Source organism: Lissotriton helveticus, chromosome 10 (genome assembly GCF_964261635.1).
Source record: "Lissotriton helveticus chromosome 10, aLisHel1.1, whole genome shotgun sequence".
In the NCBI taxonomy this organism is placed as follows: domain Eukaryota; kingdom Metazoa; phylum Chordata; class Amphibia; order Caudata; family Salamandridae; genus Lissotriton; species Lissotriton helveticus.
Window position 1 is genome coordinate 1,013,892,661 of NC_136071.1, and position 27,003 is coordinate 1,013,919,663.

The window sequence follows — 27,003 nt, forward strand, 5'->3', positions numbered from 1 at the left end:
AGCAGTGAGGGAAATGCAATGCAAGACTAATGGCGGAAGGAGAAGCAGGTGTTGGGTGCTAATGAGAATTTCCAATAGTGGAAGATTGAAAGATAAAACTCAATGGAGGAAAGACGGAACTACTTCTGTTTGGTAAACAAGCCTCCTTGTGGGGCCCACAACATTGGCCTTCCCAGATGGGGCCTACACCCACCCCTTCTAGTACCGCTCGCAACCTTGGCATAATATTTGATGAAGACCTGTCCATGAAACAACAGACGGTTAGAGTGGCAGCCACGTGTTTTAACATACTCAAGTGGCTTAGAAAAATTAGGTGGATGCTCCCCCAGGACACTTTAAAAACCGTGGTCCAAGCTCTAATCACATCCAGATTGGACTACGGTAATATCCTATACCTGGGAGCTCGCAAGGATGTTATTAAAAAACTACAAACAGTGCAAAATGAAGCTGTGAGACTGATATGCATGTTACCAAAAAGATCCCCTACATCATCTGATCTCCGGAACCTCCATTGGCTCCGGATCGAACAACGAGCAAAATTTAAAGCTCTGTGTTTCATGCATCGAATCAAAGCTGATAAGGCTCCTGCCTATCTGAGCTCCTTGGTTAAGAAATACGTCCCCCCCAGAATCCTACGTTCCTCGACTCAACATAAGTTCCAGGTACCTAGGATTAAACGAGTTAGACAGGGAGGTCGCTCTTTTTCCTATTTGGCCCCCTCATTATGGAACTCGCTCCCACTTCAACTCCGTAAAAATGAATGTTATCTGCAATTTCGTAAAAACCTGAAGACATGGTTGTTTAACCAATAAACAGAATCCATTTGCTCACTATCTTTCCTCTCCATTATTACTTTTTTTTAGTTTCTTTCTTAGCGCCGGGAAACCTTAGGGTAGCTGTTGCGTTCTACAAAAATAAATATAATAATAATAATAATAATAATAAAGATGGTAACAGAAGCTGGGGGGTGGAAGAGTGGCGGTGAAATCTACGCAGACTTAAAGGAGGCCAGGGGCAGTGAAGAAGGCGAATTGAGAGTTCCTTTCCATCATAGAGGAGCCTTGCAAACTATATGGACAAAACTATGCAAACATTACGCCAACAGGTGAACAGGGAGGCTGGGCTTGCCTTCTTTTGTAGGACTAAACACAACAAAATGATGGAGAGAGTGCTGAAACTTTTGAAACACTCATCCCCAGTTACGAGATCTGGGTTAAAATCATCATTCTTTTGCTCACCATGCCATCCCAGTTTGGAGCCAACCATATGCAAATCAGTCTTGACCCTGATGAGCAAAAAACACATGGATTAAACCCAGTTCTGTGACTGTGGGTGAATGTTTGATTTGTTCAGCATTCCGTCAATCGTCTGATCTTTTTGCTGTTGTCAGCATAAGTGGGAAGGGAATACCTAGATGTGGGTCCCGTGCTCACTGTGCCACTGGATTTTTTTTTTTTAAAGAGTTTTATATAGCGCGAACTAGACACAAGACATCGGGTATCAGAGCGCTTTACATGAGCACCAGTTCTGTTACAGACGGACACATTTATTTTTGTTAGGCACTCGAAGATTAAGTGATTTGTCCAGAATCACAGGATGTGGAGTGTCGTTGCTGAGACTCTAACCCGGTTTCCCCAGCTTCGAAGTGGACACCTCTAACTGCAAGGCTACATCCTCTCCCCTAGCTAGCCTGGCTGATGAGGGGAGATACCCTGAAACCGGTCCCAGGATACTTGCTTCCTGTCCAGGGAGGACCTGGTCTGGGAGTTTGGGCTGCACTGTTCCCATGGGGAGCAGGGTGAAGACTGATTTGCATATGGCGGCATCCAAACCGGGGTGTCGTGGTGAGCAAAAGAACGATGGATTTAACCCAGATCTTTGACTGGGGTGAATGTTTGATTTGTTCTGCATTCCATTCATCATCTGCTATTTTGGCTTTTTGTAGAAGGGAAGGAAGCCGTTACAGGAGGATATTGTGAAGCAGCTAGTCACGTCTGTATCTTGAACACCACTGCAACATAGTGATGTCTATGTGCCACTAAAGGAAAACATTTAATAACAATAATATAGTCAAGACAATCTACATACTACTAACAAAACTGCTTAGTTTCTATTTGAGAGACAAGCAAAACGTATTTTCCATGTTAGGCTGAAAGGATTATACACTTAACATGAAGTGCTGATGGCAGGGCAAGGCAATCTAAAATTATTACCTTGCAATGCAGCTAACAAAACACGGATGTTTATCAAAATGTAACATTTCCAGTCACGTGCACAAAAAAAGTAATTGCGTACGTTATTTTTTTAACTGCTTATTCTAGTCAGACTTAGGTAAAATACCTTTATGTTGTGCGACGTCTGCGTTGAAGTTCATCTGCCCCACGAGCTGCTCACTTCCGGTATCTTCGGAATGTCTTCCATGAGGGTCATTATGCAGAACCTTAGCTGGATTGCTCGGCTTCTCCTCAAGCACAACAGTGAACATCAAGTGGCAAAACATGAATCCTACCGCTAACCCCAAGGAGAAGATAGTTACATTTAGGACAAATTTAATCGGTGCCATTTCCTGAAGGCGGATCTCTGGAAGAACAAACGTGACAAAACAATTACTGAGAACTACAAATAACATTTAGTTGGAGCTATAAATTTAAAGCTAACATTGAAATAAAGAGAGTCAAGATCACCATTCCATGTGCCCCCAAAGATGTACACATGGTGCCATGTTTGCGCGTGTGCCCTAATTGCACAACAATGAATCGCTCTGGCACCACCATGCCCTTTCAAAGGACTTGAATGAACAGTCTAGATACATGCATCAAGCCATTGACACTGTAGGAGTTTCTGTTCGCGACCTTCAATTCCAAGTTGCTTATTATATCTCAAGAATGTTTAATTGTCCTGCAGAATGTATACAGTAGCTCAGGAGCCAGACAAGGCTGAAAAGCACCTCGATTCTTATGGAGTACTGGGTGCCCTGAGTGAGAGATTGCTTGTTGGGCTATCTTGAAGATACGCCTAATTGAAAGGTGCCGAGTGAGGTGTGTGAGGTAGGGAGATTTGCCCCAATTGTGGTGCAAGAAACTTGTAGCTTCCATCAAGCATGGGATGCCACAGCAAGGTGTAAGCAAAGCCGAAGATGTGCGGGCAAGTTCACACCATTCTGTTTGCTTTAGCAGCGATCTGTACAACAGAATCATGCAAGAGGAAATAGCCAGTTTTGTTAACTCTCCAAAATTGAAGATGGCTGTTACTTCTTCTTCTTCTTGAAGGAACAGAGTTCTGTGGCTCGGTTATCCAGGTTGAGAAAGAGCTTCAGCCAGTGCAAGACTTTTTGAAGGAAGGGGTGGGCAGGAGTGGGGCAAATCTATAATGCAGAGATCTAGGTTGGCAATAGGCGTTGAGTTTACATTGAAGGTATAGTGGTGAAGTACTGTGAAAATGCATTGTCTTTATCACAAATAATCCTCCAACCATATGTCTGCTAACACCTTGCTTGATACAGCAAATGACTTTCGAATAAACAAGCACCCATCAGCACCTCTGTTATTCCAACCAGACGTTAATATGCTTCACTAAATTGTACTAAATATCAAATGGGGCAAGAGGGGCTCAGAAGACCACTCGAGCGAGGTCTTAAAACCCAAAGATTGCTGAACACGTGACTTTGTACATAATCAATATGGGTGATATGAACAGTGAACTGTACATGTAAATTCACAAAAAATTAAGTTAAAGGCAAGTTTAGGCAGACATCGTTGTGGTGGGTGCCACTACTGGCTACAACTGAAAAACTCAAAAGATGTGAAATTCAAACGTTGCAGCACTAACTTCACCTTACTTAACAACCCCATTGTCACGTGTGAAAGATGGAAATAAGATATGAATGAGAGACTGAGTATAATGGTGTAAGAGTTTGCATGATTTGTATATTGCAGTCTACCCTCTCCATTTGAAATAACTTGTTCTTAGCCATTAAGTATATAATGCTGAATTTACGTGCTCATTTGCCAGACTAACAAACTAGTGCTCATCCAAGTTTATGATTTGCTGTGATGTATTATTGTCTAAAATTCCAATTTTTTCTTACACCCCGCAGAATTTGCCCAATGCATTTGGTGCTTTTCTCTTCTTCAGAGTCAACCATGCAATCTCCCTTAAAAACAGAATGTCCATGTTCTTGTTTCTCCTCTTTCACTCTGTCGATGTTCTCCAAACTTTACAGAAAATGCACCCAACAGGATAGTACTTAAAGAACACTAAAATGTGTAAACAATTTGTGACGTAAGTTGAAATACATTGATATGATGGCTTGATAAGAGCATGTGTTGATGCCTTGCTTCACATCTTAACTTCAGCAGAATGTGATTATTCCTGGAGGTGGGCAGTTAGTTACCAACTGCAAATAATAATCCAATTTCTTACACCTACTCTATAAATATTTAAAATAAAAGGTCTCGGACAGACAGACAAAGCGATCTGTAGACAAGACCTAAAAAGGCTTTCTTTTGGGACACATATTTGAGGGCCCTTGACAGCATGTGGCATTAACACACATGGTAATTTCAAATGCTTTTCATGTGTTGAGTGATATATTTATACCGAGGCTTTTTTCTACCAAGGATGCTTCAAAAGCTTTGATCTATTTACCCTAGATCTGGAGCTTTGTTTCCATAGTATTTTATCACCATTACATGAAAGGCTAACTGAAATTGCCATCTCTCTGGGCCTGATCTGCAGTTATCAGCGTGCCCTCTTGAAGTTGTGGAACCTCTGGTTATAGGTATATGTAGCACTTCAACCATTTGCTCCAAAGTGCACTAAAGATTACTTCTTGCACTGTAGTGTAGTTCCTATTATCCCAATAGGCTCTGCGCATTGGAATAATACCTTCAATAGTATAGGCCTAGACCAGACGTTAACTAGGTCTTCTATTGTCGATATTAGACTTAGAGTTTTGGGTTTGCCAGCTAGCTCAGAGTTCACTAGAAACTTTCTCGAATAGGCAAGGAGGAGTTGAACCTCCCTGGATAGACAAGAAGGGATTTAGTTTCTGACAACCATAGAACATGACAACTTTGCTCTCCCCTAATCAAGAGTATCTCTAGAGTCGTGTGAAAACAAAAGACAACTTATTTTACTCAGTCAGTACGTGCATTCTTAGTCTCACCAGATTGTAGAGAAAAGGAAGAGACGGGCGTGTTCAATAAAAGATGTTATTTATTGATCAGTCTCTTTTCTCATACAAGAGAAATGGATCGATATTATCGCAATACTTATGGTTAAGTAAAGTGCATACAATAAAAGCAGAAGTATAAAATAATACTGTAAAAACATTTATATGGTTTCTAAGCCATAAGGTGGTTTAAAATGGATAAAATAGATACATACATATATACATTTGACTAATCGTACTCAACTGGTGTTTCTAACTACGCCTACCCCGGTGTACCTGACCTAAGCCTAATACGTGGGCGGGAATAGAAAGTAGCAGTTTAAGTTAAGTTTGTTTTGGCAAGTGACTGACTCAAGAATTCTCTGCAAGGGGTTATTCAGTTCTGTACCTGGAATTTAGGATGAATGAGGGATGGTATCTCTCGTCTCTGGTCTTGATATTCCAGGCTGCCTGCGAGGGCTACCCGGAAGCGCCGGAGCTGGATTTCTCGGCAGGAGAAAGCAGCGTCTCGTTCTCAGCGCGTCAGGAAGGCGGGGCTGCGCCAGCGGGGTCTGCTCTGCTCTGGGCTTCGGCAAGTCTGGCTGCTCCGATCTCGTCACCACCGCGTGTGTTTGCTTAAGGCAATACCGGTAATATTTATACCTGTAAGGTGCCGAGATTGACGTAAGGATGGACATAGATACGTCAATAAGGATGTCATACGACTTGGTCGTTAGCACATTCTTTTGCTGAAGTTCTCGATGAAATCAAAACAATGGCCGCAGGGTTTTTCCCAGGTTGTCATAGGTTTGATTTGTTTTGAGAACTCCGTATGCCTTATCAGGGGCTGGAGGAATATCGCTTGTCTAATTAGATGGCAAGCGTTATGACCTAATCAGATAACACGTTCCTGTGCCGTAGTGTGGCTTAATCAGATAACGGTTTCTGCATCATGGGATGGCTGCTAGTTAACTTGTTAACCAGAACAGGGTCAGGAATAGGGGGATCGATACAGAACCTATAGGAATACATCACACCCACTCCACGCTAACTATGGCCATGTTTACGAATCTAGGCATAGTAAAACATACTGTAGAGTATCGTGTATACCTTACCACCCCAAAATACATATAATGCATTTCGAATAATGTAATATACGGAAATAATATTCACATGTACTATATGCACTCAAGCTGTAGAATAATGCTAAAGTAATCACGCATATGTATACATTATTTCTAAATGGGATATGAGAATTTACACATGAAATGGCTCTTAATACAGAAGAAAAAAGGTTCGAGACCATTTCATCACAGAATAAAAATAATTATGAACATACCAGCGGGCAGCTAATGTCTATAAAGTTTCTAAAAATAGAAAATTTTAGTTCTCTAAGAATATTTTTCACTTTAAGCAGAAGATAAGTGTCCCGAAAAATCGTAAAAATATTTTGGGGCTGCTGAAAAAAATCGCTGTCCGTGAACTGGAGGGAAAATAGTTCATGTAATTTTATCATTAAAGTTGAAGGCCAAATTCAGGGTGTTTGGAACGCCGTGTGCTAGCTTGCTCAAAAGTCTCTATTTCTGCTCTGGTGAGAACATCATATCATTTAGACTGTCGAAAAAGCTGTCAACAGCTTCCTGGGAGAGTTCCACTAACTCGGAAAAAGGTGTAACCATGCATTCGTGCGCATGATTGTCTCCATTGACGTTTTGATTAGTATTGCTGACAGAAGGTCGTACCTGATCGATGCTGCTTCCATCTTGAACTCCACTACCCCTTAATCGTAGTGGTGAAGTTTCCACGAATGCCGTCATCAGGATTGGCAGCCGTTGAGGGCAGCACAAAGCATGAGCCGTTATTGGACTCAACAATGTTTCTGCATCCATTGGCGCATCTGATTGTAGCGTCAGACAGGTGTCCAACACGCATTCTTCTCCGCACAGCAAGCACCTTAATACAGGTAAAACACATCGATGCCACATTGGTCGAAATGAAAGAAACCAAGTCATGTTCAGGTCTCTAAGCCGGGTTAGTCCCAGGATTTTTGATATCCGGTCCCGGTATCCAATGGCTCTGATTGTTTCTTCCCTTGTCGCAGGTGTTTTGTCTGTGACATGGTTTGCCATAACGAAATATTAGGACCAAGAATAGGATTCCTGCAATTAGTCCCAAAATGAGGGGAAGTCCGCCAAAAATCGAATGGACGAAGTCTGGAAAAATACCCAGTATGGCTTTGAATGGTGTTAATGCCATTGAAAATACGGTCTTAAATACTTTTGAGACTCCACTGGTATCAGAAATATTTAAGATTTCATTCAGGATTTCCACAAAATGTATGGGGGAATTAGTTAACAATGAGTGAATCTCTGCAGTCGTCCTTGCGACTAGGAGATCATACGTTTCTTTTGATGACGTGAGTCTGGTCGGCGTCTGAAGAAGCACTGTTTTCATTCTGCTTAAAGTATCTATTCGAATAGAAGTAATTTTTAAGTTAGGCCATGCCCTTGCCTCCCTGTCTGGAAAGGAGCTGGGGAACAATGAGTGTTCACAGCACATGACCTTCGCAGTCGTAGTTACGAGATAAGGAGTCCCGGGCATAAGGCTACAACATCTGCGATCCACAATTAGAATGTAACTCCCGTTATAGAGTCTTTTAAGGAATGGTTCTATCTCTGTTGCAGGTGTGCCTAGCTGGTGACATGAAAGGTTATTTGAGTTCCCTTCACAGGCTCCATGCAAACTAATTCCATTACACAGAAGTGTACCGCTTAGTGACATCGCACAATTATTGCCACTAAGAAACACTTTCTGTCCTTTATTACTGACACATGCATGTGAATAGGGCAAGTTCCATGATGTCTTAATGTACCCTTTTCCCAATTTTTCGTACATGCCAGCCTGTATATATTTTTGGCAGTATTGAAACCTGAAGGTTGATATTGGAATATTAATTATCCCATGTATTATCCATTCACTGACAGGTCGTTCTGACATTGTCACTGGTAATCTCTCGAGTTTCTCAATGCTCAGGATTGTATAATCAGCACCCTTTTGTGCCATACTGATTTGTTTATCAGTAAGGTTAAAGATATTGAATAGTGACGTTGTGTTGATTAAACGCCAAGGCACATAGCCTGAACGCAGATTTTGTAACGTCCAGCCAAGCTGTACAATAGAACGCAATTGAGACTGACCGTGTTGTAACAACAGTAAGTCTTGCGATATTATGTCGATTGCTGAAGACACAATGCTGTCCAAAGAAAAAATTCTGGAGGACAGAGTCATTAACCCATTGTCCACTACAGAAAGTGATTTTTCCAAATTAATACGGTCAATTTCCCGTATACTTTCCGCTGTCACAATTTGAGTTACCTTCCAGGCCTCGTTGTAAGCTGCATATACAGAGGCTGCTATGAAGCTGATAGAGCAAGCATCGCATCGCGACTTGCTCGAGTCAAGAACCTCGGCCGTGTGTAATCAATTAATAAATTGTACGTCTTACTAATCTTTTATTTTCATATTCGAACAAGGTAGAGGAAGCTTACGTACGTGTATTTCTAATACAACTAAACAATGTCTCTAAAACATGGGCACCGCTTGAAAAGTGCTTCTGCGCATGCGTCAGTCACACTCACGTGACCTGACGTAGTTATAAGTTTTGGAGGGAAAGGGTGCGCATGCGTAATACACAGCTTTCGTGAATAACGTGGTAATGCTCTTGTGAGTGTGTATATGTTGCTAACATTTAAACTGCATAGTATATTTTTATAATGATAAGTTTGAAGTACAAGACCAATGATGTGTTTACATACATTTATTTCTATGTATTAATTTGTTCTCGCTTACTTTTCATGTACTGCGGGAAATGGGGGTCCGAACCGGTTGGGAGCCATATTGAGGGTCTCTTCTGCGCAGACTCGTGGTGCACTGAAAGGTGACTGATTTTGGAAAAGGGGGGTGGTGATGGACAGAGTTTCTGAATGATGCAGAATACTCTTACCAAGTCAAGAGATCATGGTTTTAATCCATCACCGTTTTTTAGCTCACTGCACCATCCCAGCTCAGAACCTGGCTATATGCAAATTAGTCTGTTCCTGTCCCAGTGCATGATGGGAACAGGGCAAACCAAACTACCAAGCCAATTCTTATACTGGGAAGGAAACAAGCTTCCGGGGACCGGTTTCTGCCATTTCAGGCGTCGTCGGCCCGGCTTGCTTGAATCCTGATGGTGCAATGAGCAAGGGACTCACGTCTGAGTATACCCTCCCACACATAGTGTGGATAAAACCGATTTTGGAAAAGGGGGTGGTGATGGACAGAGTTTCTGAATGATGCAGAATACTCTTACCAAGTCAAGAGATCATGGTTTTAATCCATCACCGTTTTTTAGCTCACTGCACCATCCCAGCTCAGAACCTGGCTATATGCAAATTAGTCTGTTCCTGTCCCAGTGCATGATGGGAACAGGGCAAACCAAACTACCAAGCCAATTCTTATACTGGGAAGGAAACAAGCTTCCGGGGACCGGTTTCTGCCATTTCAGGCGTCGTCGGCCCGGCTTGCTTGAATCCTGATGGTGCAATGAGCAAGGGACTCACGTCTGAGTATACCCTCCCACACATAGTGTGGATAAAACCGATTTTGGAAAAGGGGGGTGGTGATGGACAGAGTTTCTGAATGATGCAGAATACTCTTACCAAGTCAAGAGATCATGGTTTTAATCCATCACCGTTTTTTAGCTCACTGCACCATCCCAGCTCAGAACCTGGCTATATGCAAATTAGTCTGTTCCTGTCCCAGTGCATGATGGGAACAGGGCAAACCAAACTACCAAGCCAATTCTTATACTGGGAAGGAAACAAGCTTCCGGGGACCGGTTTCTGCCATTTCAGGCGTCGTCGGCCCGGCTTGCTTGAATCCTGATGGTGCAATGAGCAAGGGACTCACGTCTGAGTATACCCTCCCACACATAGTGTGGATAAAACCGATTTTGGAAAAGGGGGGTGGTGATGGACAGAGTTTCTGAATGATGCAGAATACTCTTACCAAGTCAAGAGATCATGGTTTTAATCCATCACCGTTTTTTAGCTCACTGCACCATCCCAGCTCAGAACCTGGCTATATGCAAATTAGTCTGTTCCTGTCCCAGTGCATGATGGGAACAGGGCAAACCAAACTACCAAGCCAATTCTTATACTGGGAAGGAAACAAGCTTCCGGGGACCGGTTTCTGCCATTTCAGGCGTCGTCGGCCCGGCTTGCTTGAATCCTGATGGTGCAATGAGCAAGGGACTCACGTCTGAGTATACCCTCCCACACATAGTGTGGATAAAACCGATTTTGGAAAAGGGGGGTGGTGATGGACAGAGTTTCTGAATGATGCAGAATACTCTTACCAAGTCAAGAGATCATGGTTTTAATCCATCACCGTTTTTTAGCTCACTGCACCATCCCAGCTCAGAACCTGGCTATATGCAAATTAGTCTGTTCCTGTCCCAGTGCATGATGGGAACAGGGCAAACCATACTACCAAGCCAATTCTTATACTGGGAAGGAAACAAGCTTCCGGGGACCGGTTTCTGCCATTTCAGGCGTCGTCGGCCCGGCTTGCTTGAATCCTGATGGTGCAATGAGCAAGGGACTCACGTCTGAGTATACCCTCCCACACATAGTGTGGATAAAACCGATTTTGGAAAAGGGGGGTGGTGATGGACAGAGTTTCTGAATGATGCAGAATACTCTTACCAAGTCAAGAGATCATGGTTTTAATCCATCACCGTTTTTTAGCTCACTGCACCATCCCAGCTCAGAACCTGGCTATATGCAAATTAGTCTGTTCCTGTCCCAGTGCATGATGGGAACAGGGCAAACCAAACTACCAAGCCAATTCTTATACTGGGAAGGAAACAAGCTTCCGGGGGCCGGTTTCTGCCATTTCAGGCGTCGTCGGCCCGGCTTGCTTGAATCCTGATGGTGCAATGAGCAAGGGACTCACGTCTGAGTATACCCTCCCACACATAGTGTGGATAAAACCGATTTTGGAAAAGGGGGGTGGTGATGGACAGAGTTTCTGAATGATGCAGAATACTCTTACCAAGTCAAGAGATCATGGTTTTAATCCATCACCGTTTTTTAGCTCACTGCACCATCCCAGCTCAGAACCTGGCTATATGCAAATTAGTCTGTTCCTGTCCCAGTGCATGATGGGAACAGGGCAAACCATACTACCAAGCCAATTCTTATACTGGGAAGGAAACAAGCTTCCGGGGACCGGTTTCTGCCATTTCAGGCGTCGTCGGCCCGGCTTGCTTGAATCCTGATGGTGCAATGAGCAAGGGACTCACGTCTGAGTATACCCTCCCACACATAGTGTGCGCTACTGTTTGCCGTACAGTTTCTCATGGGAACCCCAATCTTGCTAGGCGGTACCCAGAGATGTAAATTAAGCCTCCAAATAGTCTATTCTGATTGGTGTGTTACCCAAAGCCTACCTTAGGACCAATCCAAATTGAGGGATTCTGACACTTTGCAACATTGGGGGGTGGTACACCGTCCCAAAACAGTATATCTACCCTGGGTTCACCTAGGGAAATCGTCCGACTTGTCTGGTTTAGCTGACCTGTCACTGACCCAACGCACTCAATAGGTGACTGAAGATACAGAGAGCTGCGGAGCACTCTGTCCGAAATTGACCATAGACTAAGGTTTTACTAAACCTTAAAGTGCTGGCGGAGCACTTTGCTGGGAGTTCGCTGACCCAATCGGGGTCTTGATCGATAGCTGCAGTGAGGGTGGAGCGCAGGCGTTGCTTCCGAACTGCGGGTGCTGGTCCTGTCCTGAGGGTCCTGTCCGAGAGGTCCTGTCCTGATTCCTAATCTGAGGGTTTCCTGTCCTGTCCTGGGTGTCCATTCTGCACCTGCTGTCCATTGAGGGGTATCCTTCCTTGAGGGTTTCCTGTCCTTAACTGACCCGTGGCCAGGGTTTGGTTTTCACACCAGTCTAGGTAAATATCACTCTGAATCTTGCACCTTCCTGAATTTCTGTCTTTTGCTTTAATAAAGACATACCTTTGCATATGTTAATTTTCCATGCTTTTCCGCAACCATTGAATTATAAAGTCATTTGCATTTGTTTCATAACGTGTTCCTATGTTACCCTACCTGTTAGAAATTATATTTTGCATTGCAGTTTGTCATTTCCTGATATGGTCTAGGACCTCCTTACTTAAATTGTCTAAAGCACTTTTGCCTTAAAGCATAGCGTGTCTCTCTCTATAGACTCTCCTATAGTTGTATAAATGTCCCGAACTCCTGTCTCATTCCCTTGAAATAATTCTAGAATACTAGTCCTAATCAAAGCCTATCCGATTCATCTTAAACGTTCTAATTCCTGATCCTTCATTTTTGAATGTGTCCTGGTTCCATTAGATTATAAATGGTTACACTGACTTATTTCCTATTCAGCTATGTGCTTTCTGTTATTCTGATTATCGATTGCTTAATTACTGTGAATTTGATGCTATCTGAATTTTACTAAATTAGATAAAGACTTTAAAACTTCCAGTTGTCCGTGGTCATTTTACAAAGGTATTGAATATTATTTTGTTGGGTTTGTATTTTGCTGCCTTCCCTTTTACAGCTAGCTCCCTGATCCATGATGGTCATAGGTACCCGTGTCGGTGGATGGTAAGTCGGGTACACTGAAGAATAACGAAAGGGACTCACTAATATCTGATAGCAGAGCGTGAGGTCATCTGATCAATGTATATGGTGATTTGAAATATATGGGCCCGAAGCCAGAAGTGGCGAAATTATTGGTCGGGTGACCCGCGCGCTCTATCAGTATTTTCTGGTAAGCAGAGGATGGTTAGGGAATAGTTAAAGGTTAGGTAGGACTAGTTAAGTTAAGTCAAGTCGGTAGCTGCTAGTATATTGATGCTGCTATAAGAGCGGCCATTTCGAGGGACCTGATCACTCTCTTGAGAATGAGCTGTTTTTGAAATTTATGAATTGTTTTAAAATTGTTATTCTTGCTCTTATATTGTTATATGTATTAATCCATGCGTACGTAAAACGTGTTGTTCAGTGTTGTCAGAACTCCCCGGGGAATTGAATAGGCAAGTGGTGAATAGAATCCATTGCCTTGAGGTCGCAGGCTCAAGGAAAGTTAGGTGCAGGTTAAGTAGAAAACCAGAAGCACTAACTAGGGTTTTTTTCTGAATACAAGTGTGAATAAATGTTAGTAACGAGGTTCATTGGCAAAATTCCAATAGTGGCGTAACCTAGCGAGGGTCACATCGGAAGAGTAGCAGGTTCATCGGAGCTTGGGTGAAAGCAAAGGGGTCCGCTGGGAACCCTTAGACTCGGATATATCCCGGAAAAGAGTGGATGGGTCTAGGGAAGTAACAGGTTCACTAATGCTAGAGTGAAGGGTAGGCGGAAGAGATCTACCCGCAGCGTGTGAAAAGTAAATGGATGTAGTTTACTTGCAGTAAAAGAAATCTTTCCTGTCTAGACACTTGAGCACTGTGGCGAATGTGTATTCGTTGTAAAATAAATCAGCACTAGCACTTTAGAAAGAAAGAAAGTTTCCGTTACCTTGTGAAGGGAGGGAGTCAGTCGCGAAGCGTCTCTGACGTCACTCCGTGCCGCGCTGGGATTGGTAGAAACAGCGGGCGGGTAGCGGGGCTGGAATTGTGAAGGAGGGGTGAGCGCCGAAGCGTGAGAACTGTCTCGCGAAAAGGCCGCGCACCCATTGGCCGAAAATATTTGAACGCGTGCACCCATTGGTCGCACGGAATTGCAAGACGCATTCTGATTGGAGGTAATTTGTAAACAAAGTTAAGCGTATAAATCGTATGTGGCACTCGTATTCTCCAGAAACTAGACCCGATCCAAGAAACCAAGGGTTTGAAAGGGATCAGTGGAAAGCTAATAGATACGATATTATGTACAGAACTAAGAGAAAAATGTCCCTTGTAAAGAAGGTAAAGAATTACTTTAAAAAGGACAAGCCGATTAAAACTAGAGAGGGCATTGTTATTCCACCACCAAATACTCCCGCCTCTTTCATGATGTTTGACAGAGGGTACAATACGTGTGTGTGGTTAGAAAATTGGGTGAAGTACACAGAAGACGACGGAATAATGGCCTTTCCGTTAGAAGGTACCTTTAATGGTAGAATCCTATTCAATTTAAGAACCCGAATGAATGAATTACATCCCAGACCGAGACTAACGCAGTATGAGGCATTAGAGGAATGGGAGATTGAGGCTTTCCAAAGAGAGAAGCCCCGAATGGACAAAGGGCTGACAAAGTATTACCCAAAACTGAGGCAAGAATCCCGAGATAAAAAGATGAAACAATGGAGACAGAGCATGATTGTTGAAGGACTGTTTCCCATGATGCCAGCAGAAAATCCTCCTGGGGGGGGGGAAAGAACAGAAAAGACTAAACATTGGGGGCCCCTGGGAGAGTCAGATGACGAATTGTTAGATGACATGTGCATGAGAAGTCCGCCTCCTTATAATGAGGGACACCGACCTTCGAGTGCAGGAGATATTCCCCGGAGACCCCTACAAAGGGAAGAGGTCAGGTCCGCAAGTGTAGGAGGGGATTATATAATTCCTCCTTATACTGAGAATCTAGGACCCATAGAACCCAGAAGTATTTACCCCAGGAGACCCGTAGGTGGAGAGACAAGATATTCACGTGAAGGAGAGTTTTTCCCTCGTCCCCCTTATGGAGGAGAGGTGAGGTCCGTAGGTTCAGGAATGCCGTTATTACAGCCCCAGAATGAGGAAGATCCAAGAATCCTAGGCACAGGAAGTCTGTTTCCGAAGCCTAACTATGGCGGAGGGCCGAGTGAGACTCATCCCACTGCCCCGAGTTATGCTCCCATTCTGACCCCGCAGGTGTTACATGGAAACTCCTTGGACAGGTTATTAGAAGAGAAAGAGCGAGAAGCGTTGGGGAATCAGCGAGCTGAAATAATACGGAAAATGTCACAGCTAAATGCAAGTCCTGAAGCCTTGACGATCCCAGTAACAATCGGACCGGTGGTTCCGCTGTATGGGGACCGTCAAGGGACTCCAAAAACTCCCGTAATTACTCCTGTCATTGCACCGACCAGACCAGAACCCTTAATTATAGATGATCAGACCAGTGAGTGCGAGTCGGAGGTCTCGCTGCTAGATCTGCCCATTAGGAAGACTGGGAAAAGGCTCCCGAAGCCGCACACGTTTAGTACGAGGGCAATTCAGATGGAATCGACCTCGGGTACTAGGAGTGTCACATTGGTGACTCCGGAAGAAATCGAAAGATGGAGTCAGGAATTGGAAAAGCAAACGTCCCCAACGAAACCTTTAGATCTTTACAAGCTGAGAATAGAAATAGAGGAATTGATGGCAGGAAACGTAGGATTAGACAGATTAAATACCTACTCCGAAGACGAAATGCTGTTTATCTGCAAAAGTCTCACCCGAAATACCCGAGTACTTCATGAAAAACTGACAGACACTGCTGCTAGCATGGGTATAGATATTTCAAGATCGAAACCACTGCAAAAACCCTATAGAGCAGATTTCTCCGACAAAGATTTGGAGAACTTGAATGCTTCAGGAAAGAAAGCACAGGTCAAGGAACTATTGTCAGTATTGCAAAAATGGGGAGATGTGGAAAGGTGGAAAGCCAGATGGGCCAAGAAAAAGGACGAGGCCAGGTCTAGGCAGGCAACTCCCGAATTTTTGCTAAAAGAAGCTGAAAAACCAGAGCAGTTATGCCCTATGCGCGAAGTACCAGGTGGGAAGTATGTGCACGTTCCATGGTCCAGACAGGACATTGTGTCCTTTACTAACGATTTCCCCAAATTGCGCGAAAAACCAGTAGACTGGTACAGGCAGGTGGAAAGGTTCGTAAAGGTACAAAAATGCCTGTGGAAAGACCTGGATGGGTTTTTCGACATTGTGGTCCCGGTAGATCTGTGGACCGAGTGTAAAATAGCCATAGCTTGGCCTAGTGAGGAATACCCGAGAGATGGCAACACAGGGGAACCATCGAAAGAAGTGATGAAAAAATATGAACAAGTAATACAGCATTTGAAAGTAAAAGTGCCAGCAAAGGAAACTGATTGGACCAAGATAGATAGAACAACACAGGAAGGAGACGAGACAGTACACTCCTTTTATGAAAGGCTGTTGCAGGTGTTCAAAACATACAGCGGGATAGACAACATCGAGATGAAGGATATGACACATTTTATTTACAGGTTTGTAAATGGTTTAAGACCCGAAATTTGTCAGTGGATAAAAGATAACAAAATCTGTTGGCATACTAAAAAGATGGATGAGGTCCTGCGGTACGCAAAGTACTGCGAGGACGAGATGGCAGAAAAGAAAAAGGCTCTCAAGGAGAAGGTTATGTGGGCTCAAGTGAAGCTCGCAGAACAGCAGGAAAAACAATTGAATAAAATGGCCAAAACTACTCAGAATCCAGGTCCTGGGGGTGGGGGAGGAGGCAAGCCCCGGCCCAAAATGAGCAGGGAGGAGGCTAAGAAGAAATTTCCCTGCCATCAGTGCGGAGAAATTGGACACTGGCGAGACGAGTGTCCCTATTTGCAGGATGATAACTCCCAAACACCTGATTTAATTCCACAGACGCAGAAAGAAAGACCAAGAAAGACCCAACCACAGGTAAAAACGATTCAGTTGCCCCGAGCACCAAAGCAAGTATTTAAGGGAAAGTCCACGCAGGGTGATGACGTAGAGGTCTGGGAAAGCAATGAGAACAGAAATACAGCAACTTCGCAGTATTTACTAAACGATACCTTCCTTTGTGATGACCAGTACTGACGGGGCCTGAGAGGGGAGGACGAGGTGTGCGTACTTGGCGCCTCCTTGCCGGTAGACCAGTCCGGACCATACACTGAAGGAAAGGTTGACGGACATGATGTCACTTTTCTGTTGGACACTGGCGCTACCCGTTCTACTGTGAGAACAGTGGACGTTCCAAACCTACCCCTCTCGGGAGAAGCCATCCAAGTAGTGGGTGTATCTAATCAATTGATTAGTACTCCTGTTACCGAGCCCATGGAGATCTCAATTGGAAACTTTAAGGAAATGCATAGATTTGTCGTTTGTGACACCAGTCCAGTGAACTTACTGGGACGTGATTTGCTGTGCAAAATGAACTGTACCATCTTTTGCACACCAAAGGGTGTTGAAATTCAGACCCCAGATGAAGATGGCATTTATAAATTAATGTTAATCAGACCGGACTCAGAAATTAAACGAATGACTATGCAGGATTTGCCCAAAGAACTCCAAGAAACAGTGAAGCCAGAAGTATGGGACTTTACCGGAAAAGATGTAGGATTAATGAAAAACGTAGACCCCATACAGATAGCCATCAAGGACAATGCAGTATATCCTAATACTAAACCCTACAGAATGAATGCAGAAGTGAGAGCAGGGGTTGCCCTGGAAATACAGAAATTATTAGAAGGAAACATCATACAGGAAGTAATGAGTAGCCCATGCAACTCATCGATTATGGGCATCAAAAAGCCTAGTGGCAAGTACAGAGTAGTACAGGACCTAAGAAAGGTAAACAAGATAGTGATTCCTTGCTGCCCTATTGTCCCAAACCCGGCAGTGATTCTGTACCAGATCCCCTGGGATGCTGAGTGGTTCACTGTGATAGACCTATGTCATGCTTTCTTTTCCATTCCCTTGCATCCAGACAGCAAATTTCTTTTCTCATTTGCCTTCAACAGTCACGTGTATGTCTGGAACAGGGTCCCCCAGGGGTACACAGAGAGCCTCTCTATCTTTAATCAGATCTTGAAAAAATGCTTGGAAACTTTGGTCTTACCTGGAAATTCTGTCTTGGTGCAATACATTGACGACCTCTTGGTGGCGTCCAAAAGTCATAGGGACTGTGTGATTGACACCATTGCCCTACTGAATCACCTGAGTGAAAAGGGACATAAAGTGGCCCCTGAAAAATTACAGTTCTGTGCAAAATCAGTGAAATATCTGGGGCACCAGATAGAGAAAGGCATCAGGAAAGTAACATCAGAAAGAGTGAGGATAATTCAAAAGATGCAGTTACCCCGTACTCAGAAAGAAATCAGAATGTTCCTTGGAGTGATAGGATACTGCAGGCAATGGATTGTGGGATTTGCGGTCCTAGCTAGGCCTTTGATACAAATGACCAAGAGAGGAACACCAGATATCGTAGAATGGGATGATGAAAGCTTAACAGCCTTCACAAAATTGCGAGATTGTCTGTGTACAGCCCCTGCGTTGGGAATGCCAGACTATTCCAAGGAATTTGCCCTGTTCTGTGACACTCGCGATAATTGCGCGTTGTCTGTCCTAACCCAAGAACATGGCACAACCAGAAGGCCAGTGGCGTATTTCTCTGCCACCCTGGATCCAGTGGCTGCTGGATTACCAGGATGTCTGAAAGCAGTAGCTGCTACTTGCACAAGTTTAGAGCAGAGTGAATCCATTGTCATGGGACATCCTGTAACTGTGTATGTTCCACATGGAGTGGTAATTTTGTTAACAAGAACGAAAACTCAGTATCTCACCCCTAGTCGGCTGACTAAATACGAGAGGATTCTCGTGGGTGCGGCGAATATAAACATTGTAAGGTGCAACATTCTGAACCCCGCTACTCTGCTTCCTGACTCAATGAATATGGAAAATGGGGAGGAAGAGGAGCACAACTGCATTGATTTGACAGAGTTTTGCACAAAGCCACGCCCAGACATCAAAGAAACACCTTTGCCTAAACATGACATAGAATTGTTTGTGGATGGTTCATGCCTAAGGCATGAACAAGGAGGCCTGAGTGCTGCCTATGCGGTAGTCTCCTTAACTAAAATTGTAGAAGCAGGTTATCTATTTGAAGTAAAGTCTGCACAAGTAGCCGAATTGATCGCTATGATAAAAGCTTGCAAATTGGGGAAAAACGTACGCCTAACAGTGTATACTGACAGTCAGTACTGTTTTGGAGTTGTGCATGACTTTGGCCAACTATGGCTACAAAGAGAGTTCCTGACTTCATCAGGTACCCCTATTCGAAATGGAAAAGTTGTTCAAGACCTTTTAGAGGCAATCCAGTTACCAAAGGAACTGGCAGTGGTCAAATGTGCTGCCCATAAGAAGGACTTTGACCCTGTATCTTTGGGAAATGATTTTGCTGATCGAGTGGCAAAATTATGCGCCAGGGATCGATATATCATAAATCCAAAACGGGGAGGGCCTGGAACCAGCTGCCAACTTCGAGTGTTTGTAGAAGTGCCTACATGGGATGAAGTGAGAGAATGGCAGCAGGCGGCACCCTGGCAAGAGAGAGATAAGTGGAAGGAAGACGGGTGTAGACCAAGACGTGAGGATGGTGTCATCTTGGGCCCAAATGGTATGCCTGTGTTACCCAGACACCTGCTTGGCACAATGGCGAGATTGATACATGAGGGATCACACATTGGTAGGGACGCCATGATTCTGGTATTCCAACAGACTTGGTATAGTAAAAAGTTCAGGAAGGTAGCAGAGTCCCTCTGCCAGAGGTGCCTGTCGTGTCAAAAGATGAACCCAGGCAAGAGAACAATAGTGGAACTAGGGAAAATTGGGAGGTCGGCGGGTCCCTTTGTGAGAATACAAGTTGATTTCATCACCATGCCACGTTGTGAAGGGAAGCGTTATGTCCTTGTCATTGTCTGCCTATTTTCAAAGTGGGTGGAAGCTTACCCTACTCCCCAAAGTGACGCACTGACAGTAGCAAAGTGTTTACTGAAAGAACTGATACCTAGATTCGGGGTTCCAGTCACTATTGAATCAGATAGAGGCCGACATTTTCAGAATGATGTGATCGACCAACTCTGTAAGGCATTTGGGATCTCGCAAAAACTCCACTGTGCATATCATCCAGAGGCTTCTGGAGTGGTGGAACAAATAAACGGGACTATCAAAACAAGACTAGCGAAACTGTGTGATGCATCTGGCATGACCTGGGTAAAGGCCCTGCCTCTGGTTCTGATGGGACTCCGAAGTATTCCAGACCGAAAGACAGGCCTGAGCCCTCATGAAATCTTGATGGGAAGAGTAATGAGACAAGCATGGGTACCAGGAAGCAAACTGTTGAGTATTACTGATGATTTGGTACTTGAATACTGCAAGAGATTAGGTGACCAAGTGCGTTATATCTCTCGCCAGATCGGAATAGACGCCGTCGCCAATCCAACGACTCCTCTCCACCAACTGGTTTCCGGAGACTGGGTCAAAATAAAGAAGCATACTCGGTCGAGCTGCCTGGAACCGAGGTGGGGAGAGAAGCGCCAAGTGATCCTGGTAACGACCACACCAGTGAAGTGTGCAGGTGTTCCCCATTGGATCCACGCCAGCCACACCCAGAAGGTACAACCCGACAAAGAGCCTGGAGAAGAAGACGGTCCAGCAGAGGGGCCTGCAGAAGCAAGACCCGAAGTAACTGACGACGTACAGCCCAGTACCAGTCAAGCAGAGGGGTCCGCAGACGTTGGTCCAGGAGTAGTTGATGACGAACTACCAAGAGTCCAGCCTGCTGAAGGGTTCCCAAAGGTTGGTCCAGAAGTAGCTGATGACGAGCTGACAAGCATATGGCCAGATGAGTGGATACCATTGATTGACCTTACCGAAGACCCCATCAGAACAAGCGAACGAATTTGGAAAGGTAGAGAGTGGAATAGAGAGGAAAAGCAAGCAACAGGCGAAGAACCTCAGGGTATTGAGATTCACATCAAAACTGAGGAAGGAGAAGGTCAGACAGGGACAGAACAAGTGATCGATACTCCTCCACTGACTCCTGATATCGAAAAGGGACAGATTAGACCTAGTAAAGAGATTCGAGCGGAAGAAAATCAAGAGAACGAAGTGCTCGAACAGGATCAGACAGGATTAGGAGAAAGTGTTCAGGAAACAGAAACAGAGAAATTTGAAAAGCAAAAACAAAATTCTCCTGAACAAGGCCAGATTAGTAACCAGGCAGAAGAAATAGATGCAAGTCCTGGAACTAGTGAGACAGGAAGGGAAATAGAAGAAGCAGAATTGTCACAAACTAATGAAAATAAAAAGGCAAGAGAAGAGAACGAAGTCTCAGTGCCAACTAAAAGACATAAGAAAAGAAAGCACATTGAGCCTGGATACATAAAGAAATTGAGACTGAGAATAAAAACGGTAGAAGAAAAACGTGCAGAAGAAAGGAGAAGTGCTCGCATAGCAGAACAACCAGAAGACACTTCCAAAAGAAGGAGCGATCGAATAAAAAGACAAAACAAAAAGTACAAGTCTCCTGAATGGACGCTCGTTTTAGAGGAATTTGAAGATCTTGATATAACCGACGAGAGCGACGGAGAACCAGTCGCTGAGTACTCTGCCGAAGAAGAAGACGAGCCACCGTGAATTTGCACAAAGTAAGCTACTGGTGTAAAGACACAAAGAGGGGTCGAGAAACTTCTTCTGAGCCAAAATGTCTGATTCAAACGTGAATGGTAGACCTAGTTGCAGTCGTTGCAAAACATGCTGCAAGGTATGTGTATGTAGTATAGTTATACTGATATTAATTTGGATAGGACTAACAGTTTTCATTCCTTTTGCGGTGAGCAAAAATACTAATATTGACCCTACTGAGATTGTAAATACTGAGACTGAAGAACTAACAACACAAAGTGTAGCAGCTCAAAAGATACGTGAAAAACATTACTAATTTGGAAAGGGAACTCAAACCACTCGAGGTTGACAGTGCCTGGAAGAGACTGGTAGATGGTCTCTCAAATGTAGGTCATTGGTTTGCTAGCTTAGGTAAAAGCTTATTGTTTAAGGTACTGATGCCAATTGGAATTATAGGTCTTATCCTATTTTTCATATTTGTCTGTTGCAAGTGTCGTAAACACACCGGAAAGCATCAAGTGAATGCCAGAGGAGTTAAACGAAGTGTGGATGAGCTTGAATTAGAGGAAATGAATAATCAGATATACAAAAAGGTGAAAAATTCTCACCCTACTAAAAATGAAAAAGAGAAGCTGGATCGTTTGTTGGAAGAAATAGAGCTGTATAAAGTGTGAAGAAGTTGGCATCTGGTTCCATTATTTTTGTGATGATAGTAAATATCATCAAAGAGGGGATTGATAGAGCAAGCATCGCATCGCGACTTGCTCGAGTCAAGAACCTCGGCCGTGTGTAATCAATTAATAAATTGTACGTCTTACTAATCTTTTATTTTCATATTCGAACAAGGTAGAGGAAGCTTGCGTACGTGTATTTCTAATACAACTAAACAATGTCTCTAAAACATGGCCGCCGCTTGAAAAGTGCTTCTGCGCATGCGTCAGTCACACTCACGTGACCTGGCGTAGTTATAAGTTTTGGAGGGAAAGGGTGCGCATGCGTAATACACAGCTTTCGTGAATAACGTGGTAATGCTCTTTTGAGTGTGTATATGTTGCTAACATTTAAACTGCATAGTATATTTTTATAATGATAAGTTTGAAGTACAAGACCAATGATGTGTTTACATACATTTATTTCTATGTATTAATTTGTTCTCGCTTACTTTTCATGTACTGCGGGAAATGGGGGTCCGAACCGGTTGGGAGCCATATTGAGGGTCTCTTCTGCGCAGACTCGTGGTGCACTGAAAGGTGGCAACATTGGACAGTGGAACTCAGCCAGCTGGCAGCCACCGTCAAGATGCTCATGGGAAAGCCACCTCTGCCCTACGAGAACGGAGAAAGTTGCTCCTTATATGATACAATGTGTGTTGCGCTACTGTTTGCCGTACAGTTTCTCATGGGAACCCCAATCTTGCTAGGCGGTACCCAGAGATGTAAATTAAGCCTCCAAATAGTCTATTCTGATTGGTGTGTTACCCAAAGCCTACCTTAGGACCAATCCAAATTGAGGGATTCTGACACTTTGCAACATTGGGGGGTGGTACACCGTCCCAAAACAGTATATTTACCCTGGGTTCACCTAGGGAAATCGTCCGACTTGTCTGGTTTAGCTGACCTGTCACTGACCCAACGCACTCAATAGGTGACTGAAGATACAGAGAGCTGCGGAGCACTCTGTCCGAAATTGACCATAGACTAAGGTTTTACTAAACCTTAAAGTGCTGGCGGAGCACTTTGCTGGGAGTTCGCTGACCCAATCGGGGTCTTGATCGATAGCTGCAGTGAGGGTGGAGCGCAGGCGTTGCTTCCGAACTGCGGGTGCTGGTCCTGTCCTGAGGGTCCTGTCCGAGAGGTCCTGTCCTGATTCCTAATCTGAGGGTTTCCTGTCCTGTCCTGGGTGTCCATTCTGCACCTGCTGTCCATTGAGGGGTATCCTTCCTTGAGGGTTTCCTGTCCTTAACTGACCCGTGGCCAGGGTTTGGTTTTCACACCAGTCTAGGTAAATATCACTCTGAATCTTGCACCTTCCTGAATTTCTGTCTTTTGCTTTAATAAAGACATACCTTTGCATATGTTAATTTTCCATGCTTTTCCGCAACCATTGAATTATAAAGTCATTTGCATTTGTTTCATAACGTGTTCCTATGTTACCCTACCTGTTAGAAATTATATTTTGCATTGCAGTTTGTCATTTCCTGATATGGTCTAGGACCTCCTTACTTAAATTGTCTAAAGCACTTTTGCCTTAAAGCATAGCGTGTCTCTCTCTATAGACTCTCCTATAGTTGTATAAATGTCCCGAACTCCTGTCTCATTCCCTTGAAATAATTCTAGAATACTAGTCCTAATCAAAGCCTATCCGATTCATCTTAAACGTTCTAATTCCTGATCCTTCATTTTTGAATGTGTCCTGGTTCCATTAGATTATAAATGGTTACACTGACTTATTTCCTATTCAGCTATGTGCTTTCTGTTATTATGATTATCGATTGCTTAATTACTGTGAATTTGATGCTATCTGAATTTTACTAAATTAGATAAAGACTTTAAAACTTCCAGTTGTCCGTGGTCATTTTACAAAGGTATTGAATATTATTTTGTTGGGTTTGTATTTTGCTGCCTTCCCTTTTACAGCTAGCTCCCTGATCCATGATGGTCATAGGTACCCGTGTCGGTGGATGGTAAGTCGGGTATACTGAAGAATAACGAAAGGGACTCACTAATATCTGATAGCAGAGCGTGAGGTCATCTGATCAATGTATATGGTCATTTGAAATATATGGGCCCGAAGCCAGAAGTGGCGAAATTATTGGTCGGGTGACCCGCGCGCTCTATCAAAGCGTTTTTGACGCTGTTTGCGTGGTCCCATAATGAAATCACGCAAGTCAGCACCATCAGTAAGTAAAGTGAGGTGTTGCTTAATTTCTGTCAGTGTGGAAGTTTGTAGCCATTGAAGGCATAATTTGCCCACACTGTAGGTGGTTATTATCCCTGGGTGTTTTCTTTGGGAATATCTAGGGTCTGGCCTGGTCAATTTGAACCCCTGTTTTTTGTTCAGGAATCTGTCTTGACAGTTATTAGTATCTGTGGGCCAGATCAACCACTGTTTCCAATCAGGATGTGTTCTGTTTTGGTTTAATATATAGTTTACGTCTATCTCTTCATCTGTAGAGCTATTGCTGTCCATTGTTGGCTTTGGAATAGACGGTTTATTTAAGTCTTTGATTTTGGCTAAGCCAAGACAGGTGGTTTGTTGAACAGTGTCATTTAAAAATATAATTTGTTCTGGGATCATGCAGGCTCTAAACAATGATTCTATACCTTGTACTTGCCATTCTTTTGTACCCCAAACACTTTTAACTTCAACATTTTTGTCCCAATAATCAAAACCAAAAGTATTCATTTGTTCAAAAAATGAGTCTGAATATATCAATTTCGTGTTTGTTAGCATGGTCTTTGTCCCTGTCTTATTTGACAATTTGAAATAAAATGTTTCAGCATTACTTGTGTTAAACCCTGAAAAGTATGAATATTTGTCGTAAAAGGTTCTTGAGCTTCCTTTTGGAGGGGTTGCACAATGTTCCCATTGATTATAATTTAAAACATTTCTAGGTTGTGCAGATTTATGTAGAAAATGGTTACCATAGTGGTTGTAACAGTACATACTATCATAATTAGTCGAACCCTGCAAATAATCATGTTTGGTAAATTTAGCAGACATCACTAAGTCAGACATCATATTATTTATACTTTCAAAGTCCCAATCATCAGCAAAGGAGCTTGTTTTTACAAAGTCACACAACGAGATCTTAATTTGGTGTGGATATTTCAGGATCTCAACCGGACCATAAATTTCGTAGTCAGTATTGTCCCATGCTACCCCACCCGGTATAGGATTGGCTGTGAAGTTGACTGAAGAAAGTTCTCTTTTCTCGACGTGTGAGGCTTGAGGATCAAGTTGATTTTCTGACTTGCTGTGTCCATTGTAGCATATTTTTCCTCAATGAAGCGTCCCAAAGTTAGTACCATGATGAGCCAAAGTATGAGGATAAATGCACCAAAGCCCACCCAAAATTCAATCCATGGAGAAATCAGATATGTTTCTTTCAGCTGTTTCAAAAGTTCTTTAGCTTTATCTTTATAGGTTTTTGTTGATGGCTGTGTTTTTGATTCACTTAGGTCTTCAGAGGAATCATCGAAGTTTATGAAGTAGCCGGATGCAGTTCTGTCAATTGTTCCAATTGCTTCAGGATTACTGTTTCTTGCATATTCGTTTGTTACTTCATTGTAGGTTGGTGTGTCTCTACTAAATGTTTTTATTTGGGTTTTCAGAGGTTTAAGTTCCAATGCATTGTTGCATAGTCCTTGTTGTTCTTCTGTAGGCGTTTCAAATGTGATTAGCCTCTTAGTTTGGACCTCTGTATTGGTAGCAAATCTTGGTGTTCTACTACTTATCGGGAGTCCACTTGGCCTACTGTTTGTTATCGGCCACATGATTGTGGTTTTACCAGGTCGATGGATACAACTCGGTTCTCCTTTTTACCAGCAAGCGGCGGTAGTACAACTGATCTTGTCCCGTTGATGGACAAGACAGGAACTGCTTTTCTGTAAGAAGGCCCAAATTCCTTCTTTACCGCGATCTTTTCTCTGACTAGATCCCCGACTTTTGGAATCCAGACAGGTCTTGCTGGGACAGGTGGTGGTTCTTCAGTGGTTGTTGGCTGCTGTTTCAACTTTATGTTGCTCAGGTCTTTTTTGTTTTGTTTAAGTCCTGCAAAATAGCCAAACGATCTTTGATATCAAAGCTTTTTTCCTTTACCACTGAAGTCTGACTGTCAAGATCTAAGACTAACATCCTAGTTCCAAACAATAATTCGTACGGACTGAATCCCTTCAGAGAATTTCTTGGCAGGTTATTTAGACTACGTTGGACACTTATTAGATGTTTGACCCACCCAGCTCCCGAACCTAATACCTTTGCTGTTATAGATTGCTTTATGTCACGGTTTTTTCTTTCTACAATTCCGTTCCCCTCAGGGTGAAATGGACAAGAGTACCGCAATGCAATGCCCATGCTGGTCATGGCCTCCTTATAAGCTCGAGAGCTAAAAGCAGGACCCTGGTCAGAATGCAGCATGCCAATTGCGTATGTGCCGATAAAGACCCGCAAATCTTTTATAACAGTTCTGGCGTCAGCCGAGCGCAGTGGCCACATCCATATGAATCTCGTGCATGAATCACTGCGACCAGGATATATTTATAGTTACCATCCCTTTGTAAGGGACCACAGTGGTCCAGATAGACACAGGCTAATGGTTTATCTGAGATTAGAAGGGGCGTCTGCGCTGGTCGTCTCACCGTTGATACTTTCATTCTTTGACATATTTCACATTCTAAAACATAGTTCCTTGT

General features: G+C 43.5%; 1 protein-coding gene across 1 annotated transcript in view; it reads right to left on the minus strand.

Moving 5' to 3' along the window:
• C1GALT1 (core 1 synthase, glycoprotein-N-acetylgalactosamine 3-beta-galactosyltransferase 1) overlaps positions 1-27,003 on the minus strand; it is a 152,037-nt gene that overhangs the window by 59,726 nt on the left and 65,308 nt on the right. The window contains exon 3 of the mRNA XM_078663719.1: positions 2,341-2,580. Coding sequence (XP_078519845.1) covers positions 2,341-2,563 — 223 coding nt within the window. The 5' untranslated portion in view covers positions 2,564-2,580. The remainder of the gene's footprint in view (positions 1-2,340; positions 2,581-27,003) is intronic.